This window comes from Cyprinodon variegatus, unplaced genomic scaffold, assembly GCF_000732505.1.
Source record: "Cyprinodon variegatus isolate N-32 unplaced genomic scaffold, C_variegatus-1.0 Scaffold325, whole genome shotgun sequence".
Classification (NCBI taxonomy): Eukaryota; Metazoa; Chordata; class Actinopteri; order Cyprinodontiformes; family Cyprinodontidae; genus Cyprinodon; species Cyprinodon variegatus.
The window spans coordinates 441321-453133 of record NW_015150778.1 but is presented as its reverse complement, the minus strand read 5'-3'; the positions used below and the strand labels follow the sequence as shown (position 1 = coordinate 453133).

At 41.0% G+C, this 11813-nt stretch overlaps 1 protein-coding gene across 1 annotated transcript in view; it reads left to right on the top strand.

Moving 5' to 3' along the window:
* Positions 1–11813, top strand: part of LOC107091101 — a 27490-nt gene that overhangs the window by 5902 nt on the left and 9775 nt on the right. Inside the window, exons 2-3 of the mRNA XM_015384852.1 lie at positions 8332–8413; positions 8574–9091. Of these exons, the coding sequence (XP_015240338.1) occupies positions 8332–8413; positions 8574–9091 (600 nt within the window). The remainder of the gene's footprint in view (positions 1–8331; positions 8414–8573; positions 9092–11813) is intronic.

The following is an 11813-nucleotide window of genomic DNA, read 5'->3' as shown; positions in this document are numbered from 1 at the left end:
ACGTCCATCCCCGTGAACACTGGGACGCAACTCAATGGGAAAGGAAAGGATTCTGGTTTCAACCGTTGCGTATATTAGCTGTGACATATGAATCAAGATGCTATGACTAAAAACATTTGATTGACAGATGACCGTTGATATATGATTGGCCGAATTTAGGTGTTCAGGCTGACGTAGAACTAACTGGCCTGAAGAAGATAACGGAAAAACACAGATTTTAAGAAAGGATTTTTTTTTTTTATAGAAATTTTCAAAATTTTGGGACAATATCATCTTATAAAGAGTACATTTACATAAATCTTTAAGCCAGAATGATTTGAGATTCAAATATGACTTCCCTACGACTTTAGGCAGTGTTAAGGGTATGCCGCCTTACACTGACAGACTGGGAGCTGTAGCAGCCTATATAGTCTAGCCTTCAGCTTATTTACAGTCGTAAACGTTGAAAAAACCTTTACGAAACTCCATGTTTGGTACATCATAAACCGAGGAAAAGGCAACATTTTTTGTCAATAAAAAGACAACAAAACATGGCTGGGTAGGGATGTCCCGTCACAACTTTTGCATTTCTGATACAATGGCTATGTTACACATTTTAGAAATCAGCAATGCTGATATTGACCTGATACACCATCAGCATGAATCATACAGACTTGTATTACTTATTGTGTAGTGTTACAAGTTTAAAAGGTTTTATCAAGTGATATTACTCAAGCAGAGAGCAATGGTCAACATCAAGAGGCATGAGAAAGAATTTACCCATTGGATAAGATAAATTTAAGACAGAAGCGTTGTGTTTTTATCAGCAATATAAGTGTTGTGAGATTGGTTTCTGTTCTATGTCTACAGTATTGGTAGTTTGGCTTCCTGACCACTGGGGGAGCTCTAGGAAACTAGAGTGACATAAGGAATGACAGGAGTTGTATGTTGTTACAGGATGTTCCTGAAAATAAAGGGAAGTTTGGTTTTCCAACTGGAATAGCTTCTCCTGTCTTGCCTCATATCATGACAATAAAGAGGTGCAGGCTGATATAATCCAATATTAGTTTTTTTTTTCCCCTGGTATCAGACCAATATCTATACTGGATTGGGACATCCCCTCTCGAGGGTTGGCTCCCTGTGCAGCTGATATAAAATTAGTCAATAGACCAAGATTGGCTGCTGAGAGTTTATTCAAGGACTCTACTACTGTTCTTTACCTTCACATCCTTCATCTTAAATCGACCTTGATTCTAAAAAGATATTGCAGATTAGAATAAAAACAATCCACTAAAGCAAGTCAATCCAATGTTTGTGCTGCAACTACAAAGTTTAGGTTTTGAAGTTTATTAGTATAGATTCCAAAATTTCTTTAAATCTACTTTCTGAGTGTTGTACCCCATGTAGAAGACTTTCATTTGTGTACGTCCAACCAAACTGCAAACAGATGAAAAAAGTGGATTAAAACAAACAAGTTTGAAAGCATTACTTTAGAAAAAGGACAATTTATTTCCATACAGGCTTGACCTGGGGCGAGAATATTAATGCCAGCTCTTTATCAGCACTGTGAAAGGATACTCTATACATCAGAGCTATGCATTACAACTCCTGCATGCTCGTGCAATTTAATCTTTCCTCGCTACTTCTGGTGCACAAATGCAGCACTTTGTTAGAGGCAGATTTGCATGAGGCAATGTCTAAAGCAGTTTTAGACCCTTGTTTATTCTGTATCTCAGTTTGAAATCATCATCTCTCCATGCAGAGCTCGTTTATTCAGGCATTTTATCTGGAGATGTATAAAATGACTTCCAGCAGAGAGAGCTAGCATATTTTCCAAATACTTCCACTGATTTGGTGTTGCTCCTTAAGTGAGCCCATATTTCTTCACCTAGCCTGGCTTAGTACACTAGATTCCTTTTGATGTTGTTGAAAGTATTTTTGGTAAAGACGGCAAAGCAATGGTCAATCTCTCCTAATTATAGGCTTCTGTTCTAGTTTCTGGGGATTAACTTGGAGTTTGGGCTTCATACGGTTGCCAAGGAGACCGAGGTGATCAAAAAGTTGAGTTAAAATGCACATGGGTGCAGGAGAAAAAGAAATCCACCGTCTGTGACCTTGTGCTTTCTGCGAGGCAGAGTCGGTGTCCTCTTGGAAGGACGGAGCAAAGCTGATATGTGTGAACGTGGTGCTGTGAGCACGCTTTGACATTGCCATTGATCCAGCTTATCCAAGTTGCTCAGTGATGCAGGTTGTTGGTTGACAAGGATTTCATTCAACTGTTGTTGACATATAAACACAGATCTCTTTGTCCAAGTTGGCATGCATGGATAAAAAAAGTTAAATTTGTATTCCTTTAAATCTGATAAATGATTGACCTTTTATCTGAGCAAGGTTTTTATAGAAAGCCCACGGTGGCATAATGAAGATACTTGCAATGAACTAGAATAGTTGCAAGCTTGAGTAAAAGGTACAAAAATATGAACAATTGTACTAAACATTATCAGATCACAGGTTCTGCCAAACACAGAAAAAAATTTAAACTGAGATAATTTTGTCCCCTATTTATTATTATTATTATTTATTTATTTGCTCTTACCTAGAAAGAACCGTGTACCTTCATAAAATGTTACCCAGGTATTAAATAAATCTGTTATCACTATAAGCTGAGTTACTTTTCATGATAAGTATTCAAATGAATAACGGAAATAAAACGTCACAAAACCCATGTTTACATGCACATAGTTTTACAAATGTGTCGGGACCAAAAAAAATCAAATAATCAGATTGTACCATTTATATTGACATAAGTAATTGAAATAAAACGGCAGATCGGACTAAGAATGTGTGATGTAAACATACCAAATGAAATCTACTGCTGCCATCTACCCACTTGGAGTGGAAATGCAGGATACTGACTTGGATTGCAGACTAACTTGTTAAGTGTTTACATGCCGATCAGATCATCAATCAGCATAAACCCGCCCCTCTCTGTCAGATTATAACTTCATTCTGATGCTGAATCCAATCTGAATATTGAGACTGACATGTTTACATGACACATTTCTAATCTGATCGGCTGTTTGGATTACTTAAAGGTTTTATGGAGGAGTTTCGTGAATGTTTTAAAAGACGTGCATTAACATAAATGCACATGGACAACCATGTACCCGTTCTGGAGATTATATTATTTATAGCAAACTCAGTGAACTGACAGATGCTCTTTGCTCCCGTTGGTCACGTAACTCCTCCTCCACCACGCGGTGCCGGCACCATCTTTGTTATTAGTCGCATCTGTCGGGTAGCGACAGCCTTTGGCGTCAGCGGGCCGCTGTGACAGCAAATCCCATAATCCTTTGTGAAGGGAGCTCTCTGCGCAAAGCATTCTGGGATATATCTGCTTCTTCTGAGGCCTTTCTTTTCTTCTCATACACTTTGTCAACACTTTTTCTCTTACGGCCCTCGGCAACTTTCAAAGAACCGCTGGTAGAAAGATGAGCTTCATTGACTGTCTGAAAGCGTAGCTCACCACAGATATACGCCTGAAAGAGCGCATGACCAGATAGAGATAGCTAACAAGACGAGCACATAGGACGGCCTTACGTAAACATATCACCAGAATGATTGACAGTTATGAGGACCACTTGCTTAGATGATCCACCAGGAAATAAAAGATCGTCCTGTAAACATAGCTAAACCTGTCTTTAATCCAGAACAGATTTAAATTGAATTGTGTGATATTTCTGAGGATTTTATATTACACATTACAGTTTGGTTTTAAGGAAGTATTCCAGATTAGGGTAAGGGTAGCCGTCGATCACCTAAAGGCGGGCATACACTGTGCAATTTTTTTCTCTTTTTGGGCCGATTCTCCAGTTGTTGGAGAATTTTTGGGATTAGGCCGAGTTTCAGCCTCATCGTGCGTCCTGCCCAGTGTAGTATACAGGGGGGGGTAACAAGGGCCTCTCACAAACACCTCCCGATCAGGGATCATAAGATCGGGAGAAAATCACACGTTTCAGATTCAACAGATGAATCCCTGACTGCTACAAACAGATGCAATACTGATCTTAACTATGAATGAAGTTTCCCTTTTATGCACAGAAAGGGAGGTAGAAAACGCTCTAACGGGGGTGAAGGGACAGAAACGGGATGGATTTACACTTACTGCGTTATAAATCTAAATAAAAGCAACTTCTGTCACAGATGGAATACTTTGGGATATTTCTAACACATATGTCCAGTTTGGCAGAAACATGGAGAAAAGCTGCTTATCCTTTTGGTTCAACCAGCGAGGCTCATTTCAGGAGACAAGATGTCTGTGAAATATGAGTAAAGATTAAAGAACACGTCCTGCTTTTAGTGCAGTCTTGCCCGCCCCATTTCTCTTTCTGCATTTGAGTCGCATTAAGTTTCCTAACGTCAGGTGATGATGTCACAATGCAGCTGTTGAATGCTCTGCAAATAGTCAGTTTACTGTTCTTCATTTTGTTGCCTTCTTCTTTGGCAATAAATGTATGAAAATCCTTCTAATCCTAATTTACAAACCATAGAAATTATTTTCACAGATATATATTAAATGTTTGTTTCTACTTAGACTGAGAAAACTGCACGTCTTACATAACGGCACACAGAATAATAGTGACTATAGCTGACTGCAGCCGATGATCTCCTCCTACCTGGACGGTATGTTATAGAGGTTCAAAGATGCTCTACGTTCAGATTGCTCCCTTTAAAGATATTCATGGAAAGTTTAGTGGAAGGAAAATGTGTGGAACAATGATTTGAATGTGTAATTCCATCTAACATGATCTTAAATTGCCTTTGGGCTAATTTGATCAGATGTACCTGTAAGCCAAGTGAAGCTGCTGATCTTCTCTCTGGCAGCTGCACTATCAGAGCTTTTTCCAACCTGTCTAACCATGAGCTTACTGTCAGTTAGGCAGGATCTTGTTTTGTGTTGCAGCGAACTGTGAAACTGTGCCAGAGCAGAAACATTATCAGATGTGGGTCACTGAACAACACATGCAAAGTTCAGCAAACAGTCCCTGCTCTTGTGGAAGCTCATTGGTAGAATTCCCTGATGGTTTATGATGCTGCAAATGTGAAAGAAATAGGCTTTGTATTTTCTGCAGTTTACTTGCATTTTTTAATGGTTGCCATGGCGAAAACACTCGTAAATTAATTTCATTATGTTTTGGTTCTACCATAGATTGATGTGATCTAGTCCTTTAAAGAGCTTGAGATGCTTTATTACTACAGTGAGACCCACATTGTACAGAACTCTGATCCATTGACAGCAGCCTTTGCGGTGATTCCCCAGGGCCGAGGAAACACCAAATCATTGCTGTCAGCTTTCTGTCTGGTCACACAGTGATTGCTCTGTGGAATAAAGCTCTATATATGGTAAACAAAACAACGGCTCATTGAAGACAGTTAGAAATGTTCCAGCCATGATTGTCATTTTGTTTCTTTCCTGCTCTTTTGTTTTAGAAACGTCGTCATTAAAAACAATTGTAATTTATAGTTGAGATTTAGCGTGAGCCAAAAAGTCATTCCCTGCACTCAGACAGACGTGTTTCACTATTACTTTACTTCTTTATAGAATCCATCCTGATTTTTTAATGTAATGATCTATTTTTGCACATCCTTAAATGACATTGGAAACATGGCCGCTGTACATATATCTGCCATGCACCGATGCTAAACTTTGTTTTTCACTTTTATCTTTATTGTTTTTGACAATAAAAGAAACACTGCACTGATGTCAGCCTCCTGAGCAGCAGCAAGGAACGAAACCAAAACAAAATGAACCCTCGAACCTCAAACAGCCAGTTGTCATGATACTAAAGTCAGACAGTTTCCAAGGCTAATTTATATGTTATCCATTTTTCCCTTTTTTCTTTAAATTGAGCTTTTTTCAATCTTAAAATCAAAGTCATTCTTTCCATAGTGAATATTTCCATCAATGTCCATCCGCTGGGTTTGGATAATTGCTTTCCTCCCAGCTGACAGTAATATCTTAACCAAATATTGATCATCTTATTTTCACTTTAGACATAAGGCCCAGATACATGGTGGTAAAAGTAAATGACAGAATACAACAGAACTTTGCACAGCGTGAGGTGGATAGAAGACCAGAAAGGTTTAATTTAAATGCATTTCCAGAAAACACGTGCATGGTTGGCGTCAGCCGTGCCACATTGCCTCCATCACATTCGTTGGGTTGTTTAGTTTTAATAGATGGTGTGATAAAGAATTCCCTCTATTTTAGTGAATTTTATATAAGTCTGAGAAATCTCACAGATGGGAAACTTTAATTTTTATGCTTTGAATCTGACTGAGAATCCTAAACATTCTAAAGTATTTCGTTTTGACGTGAAAGGAGTTTGAAACGTTGAGTTCCTTATCTTTTAAAGTTGAGGATTCATTAAACTAAGTTTCCAGACATCTTCTGATCTCTTCTTTATTCTGACATGACTCACACAGGATTCATTTTACCAGCTTTATCAACATGCAGAGTTGTATTAACTCAGATTTCCCACATAAAAAAGGAAGTTTAAACTTTTCTGTGAGACAGCAGGACTGTGGAAACAGACAGAGCTTTGCTGAAGAAGCTGCTAAACCAAACAGTGGAGTTTCCTTTAATATCATTTGAATGCAGCCTTGGGTTGGTTGGGATTTGCAGCTCTGGCTCCTGTTCCCCCTTTTCACACTTTCTGAGGAGCTTCAGAGAGACGAGCGTGTTTTACACACTGTAAGCGAATACACACACATGCACAGATGGCAGCTGCTGGGCGAAGCCTCTGAGTAGTAATTACAGAGCGTGAGGCGCATTACTTAACTCTTAGCGCTGCAGACTGCAGCCTGTCTGCATTGTTTCTGCTGCTGCAAAGTAGGGATTGATTTTTTTATTTTGAGCAGGCCTCTTTAGGTCATGGGAAACCAGGTCTACAGATTGTCAGGATGACATAACTTTGCATCCTTTTTGCTGTAGAGTTAAATCAGTTTAGTCTAAATGTTTGAGGGTCCATGTATGTTGTCACATATTCGTTACTATTAAAAAAGAGTTGCAAGAAAGGATATTGTTTAGTATTTTGAACTGTTTGGGAACAACTGATCAAGTTGCAGATTATTTGATGTCAGTCTGAAATGTGCTGCCAATTAGTTATTCATTTTAGTTTTTTAAAGTTAGTTTTCCTTTTTTCTTTCGTCCTTTACATGGTAATCGTTAGAAAAGTCTCAATCTAAGCAAACATTTATTAACAAATCAAACAAAGCCTTTAGCAAAGGATCCCAAACGGATGGAGCAGCAACTGGATGCGTTTCATATGATGTCAAGGCATTGCTCCTGAATGGCAAACACGTATCAGCAGATGTCAGTATAAACAGAAAACGCTGATATCAGCCGCCTGATGTGGCGGTCTGCCTCTAAAGCAGACATGTCTAAAGTCGGACGCCGTCCTAAAGGTTTCCGGTGTTTCTGATGTCTAAAGTCGGACGCCGTCCTAAAGGTTTCCGGTGTTTCTGAGCTTCAGTTCGGCTGATTCTGATCATTACAATTCAGCAGAAAGCTGTTAATCAGATATTAATGGGAATCAGCTGTTTCTAAGCACAGGGGCCCTCAAGGGCCAACATGCCTGCTGCAAAGGCTACCTTGCTCAGAAAACTTTGTGATAGTTGCTGAAGTCGCTTGTTGTCAGTTGATCTTTTGATTGATGTGGCAACCTTGTGCCCAAACCCACCAACACTTAGAGGAAATATCAATCATCAAATCCCTCTCTCTGGTTTGAAGGTTATTCCACGTTCGATGTTCTCTCTACATCCAAGTGGCGACTTCAGGGTTAAATGACTCGTTGCTTAAGCAACCAGAATATTTTCAGTCAGAATAACTTGGTATGAAGCAATGATCAGTATCCTCCAGCAATTCATCTCTTTGCCTTCTAGATCTTTCCTGTCATTTTACAGCTTTATTTTCACCTTCAATTGTAATTAGTTTTTTGCCCTCGCCGCTTTCAGAATTTATATTATTATTCAGTTATGTTTATTTTTATTGATAAAGACGCTGCACGCATAATGCCATTACTATCATGGTGATCTCTTTACACATCATTTCATCTTTTTATAGCTTTGACCCCAGTTGAAGGGACTTCCTGGTTGCTTGCGTCGTGTTGTTGAAATGATGGCTTATTTGTCCTTTTTTTCAGCAGCTTTCTAAGCAGAATGGGAGACGCTGGAAACCATGAGATGATTTGATTGGTCCAGTTATGCTGATTTTTTGGAAGGCTCAGTTTTAGTCACCCCCCCCCCCTTCCTTTTCTGGCATTCATAACAACCTGAATCTTATTTTTCCAGATTTCTTATCATGGCAGTGGAGAGGGAGTAGAGAGCGATGACTCAGAAGGCGAGAACCAGGAGCTTGCACAGATTGACAGAGGTACATGGGCCGTTCACATGAATATTCTCACAAATAATGATACAAATAATATCTAGTATATTTTTTATTAAATTTCTGTAGATGTTTTGTTTGTTTTTGTTTTTATATTTCTATCAAATTGGGATTCTACGTGCTTATTTTTCTATGTCAACATCTTCAGAGAGACGGAGAAATTGCGCCCTCACCCCTTTGGCTACCAGCCAGCAGCACAACCAGGGTCCCGTCTCTCCAGCGAGGTTACGACGCCTCCGCCTCCTCCTAGATGCCAATCTGGAGCGTCACTCATCAGAGGAAGAGCTGGAGCGGATCAGCTGCGGCGACAACAGGAAGTGGGTGTCGGCCTTCCCTCAGCGCCACAGCGACCATCACAGCAGCGCCTCCAGCGATGAAGAAGTGCGAGACCTCTGCGGCTGCCGGTCGCCCCCCGGCTCTACCAGACCTCTGGCTGAGCCCGGCGCCACCTGCCTGGCGGCTTCTCCCAGCCCAGTCCTGTTCAGCTCCAGCCCGCCGCGCAACCTGAAGCCGCCCCCCATGAGGTTTCAGCTCCAGGTGGCTCAGCCCGTCACACGGCCCATCATTCTCACCCACTTTGACCAATCTGCACCTTATAGAAAGTATCGGCACAGCTACAGCGGCGAGCCTGGAAGACCCAGTCTGGACCTGGAAAAAATGCAACAGGTTAGTTTCCCACCTCCTGTCACACGTTTACCAGTTTGTTTCTGGCACATTTACTCACCAAATGGAACTTGATGGGTTTTTGTTTTAGATCCTGCAAACAGCATAGCATCCAATCCAACTTTATTAAAAAAGCACTTTAAAACATCACAGAGAACCACATTGCATGTTTAGAACCGGCTCAGCAGTGAGAGAGATCAGNGTGATAGCCATGCTAACTATGTAGGGGCGGTGATAGCCATGCTAACTATGTAGGGGCGGTGATAGCCATGCTAACTATGTAGTGTAGTATGTGAAGTAAACTTTAGTGGTAGAATCGCCTCCAATGCTTCACATTTTTAGATTATTGTGCAAAGAGATAAGATACCATCTGTTTTTGTGGCTAACTTCATATTGGTGTAACCATCATCACTTGAAAAGCTGGGAAAGAGCTTCACATCTGTGAAATCAGGACTTATTTAGCACCCTGTGAAGTCAGAAGACCCTAAAGCACCACAATCAGTCTTTCACTCACACACCGATGGTGGCATTATAGCCACAGCGGGTCTAGGGCTCACTGACAGAAGAAAGGCTGCTGTACTAAAGCACCACCTCTGACTACCATCTGTAAGCAATGCGACTTGACTCGACTACAGGTAATAGAGCTGGGGTTCCTGCAGCTGACGCCATCGTCCCCCTGATCATCCAGTTGCTATTAAAATCGAGCAGATGTTTTGGAAAACCAATGTTTTGTTTGAGCAAGAATTGCTTCCCAAGAAAATTGAATCCGTTTTTTGCAATGAAATTGCCTCACAGGCAGGGAGAAAAAACATCTTCTTTTAGCTCATAGGACAGTTTTCTGTATTATTTGAGAAATTCAAGATCAGTTTCAGCTTCTGTGTTGAAGGTTTCTGGATATTCAGAGTTGCAGGACCATTTTCACTTGAGGAAAATACTGCAGAGTCATGTTGCCACCAGTGCAGAGCTTGCTAAACAAGAAGCAGCTGGGTCTGTGTATATCTGGACACGAAGTGAGTGAATATCTAAGATAAGAAGTGCAGCAAAGAGGTTTTTGTTTATTTATTTATTGCAATTAATCTTTATTTCATTGTTTGGGGCAGTTGGAAATATGTCATGTGTTGGTTGGTAATATAGTGAGAATCCCCTTCAGATTCTAGAAGCAGCTTAATAAACAGAATCTAGTCAGCTGAAATCCACTACTGAGAGAAGAAAGCTGATATCTAGCTTATCCAAATTACAAAAGACATGAAGAACAAAAGGTCAGGAGTTTGATTTAATTACATATTAAATGTTCAAATATTTGGGTTGTTCCTCAGTATACCAAAGGGACATGCATGAAGAATCTTAAAATGTTCTGAGACACCAAAGGAAACTTTGAAGTAACGACGTTAGAGTTCAGAAGCGTGCAGGGCAGCACAGATGCAAAGAAAGCCGTCCATATCTGTAGCCGGACGCTCTCCACTTCGGTGGTCCTTCTGGAGCGGGATGAAGGAGAGGGAGGGACGGACGGCAGATGTCCGCCCTCATTTCTCACAAAGGCTGGTGAGGTTGGGGAAACGGCGAAGGGGTGGGAGGCAGAAGGAGAGGATTAGATAGACAAGAGAAAAACGACAGCCGCTAATGAGTCATGGAGAAGCCGGTGTCCACTAATCATTAAAATCCAATAGACCTGTTGGCTCACACTATAAATGAGGGGGGGGGTCAGAGCTCCATATGGCCATGAAGTTTTTTTTGGTGTTTTATAAGAAGGAAAGAGCAGATGATGGAACATAGCGGCCATAATGGAGCGATGTGTGTATGTGTGCATCGATCAGCCAGCCAGCCTGTGCACATCCTGCTCCTCGGCTGCATCAGTGTGCCTGTGAGAGCGTGCACGCTTAGTCAAGTGGAATGGGAGGTGCTGCAGGGGATACAAAAGGGGGCCTGCAGAGGTAGCAAGCAGACGCAGCCGGAGTTTCCCCGATTAACCCTTTGCAGCAAAAGTCCTGGTTGAAAAACTGAAGAACAGTCAAAAAAATGTCAGTAAAGGATGTGAAAATCATTGGAATGAACAAGAATGCGACTGAAGAGAACAACAGCAGTACTACAGCAACTCCAGGCCGACACAAAATGCTGCATTTAGCTGATCATCGTTTCATTGAAATGGAGGTTAAAAGGTCAGCGAGCTGCTATTTGTTTTTTTTTTAAGTTCCTGCTAATCTGTCCATAATTCACGTCGCAGATGAGGTCGAGTTATTTGGTCGTGTAATTATCTGAGGAAGAGCAACAGTTTGCCTGCCAGATGCAGCTCGGCTACAGCTCACATTCTTGCTGCGTGATTAGGGCAGGGATAACCGAATAAAAGGAAATCATCAACCAGTTAAGGTCCGGAGACATTTTTATTTATAATCTGTTACTTTTAACAGAATTTAACACAGAAATAAAATGAGGTGTTTATTCATCCATGTTAAAAATTATACAAAAAAGGGTTTTCCTGCTGTGTCTAATGCTACGTTCAGACCTAAAGCAGCAGAGGCAGCAGGACTAGCTAGTTTACATGCAAAGTCAATGGTTGAATGTGTAGCAAAACGTCCCGCAGCGCGTCTGAGCAGCTGAAGCAGCGCGTTGTTTGCTTCTTAGCATCTGACGCACTGCAAACGCAGCAGCTGCTGGAGCTGGAAATATTTACCTTTAGCTGCTGGACGCGCCGCATCAACCAATCAGAGCAGCTGATCTGGGAGCTGGC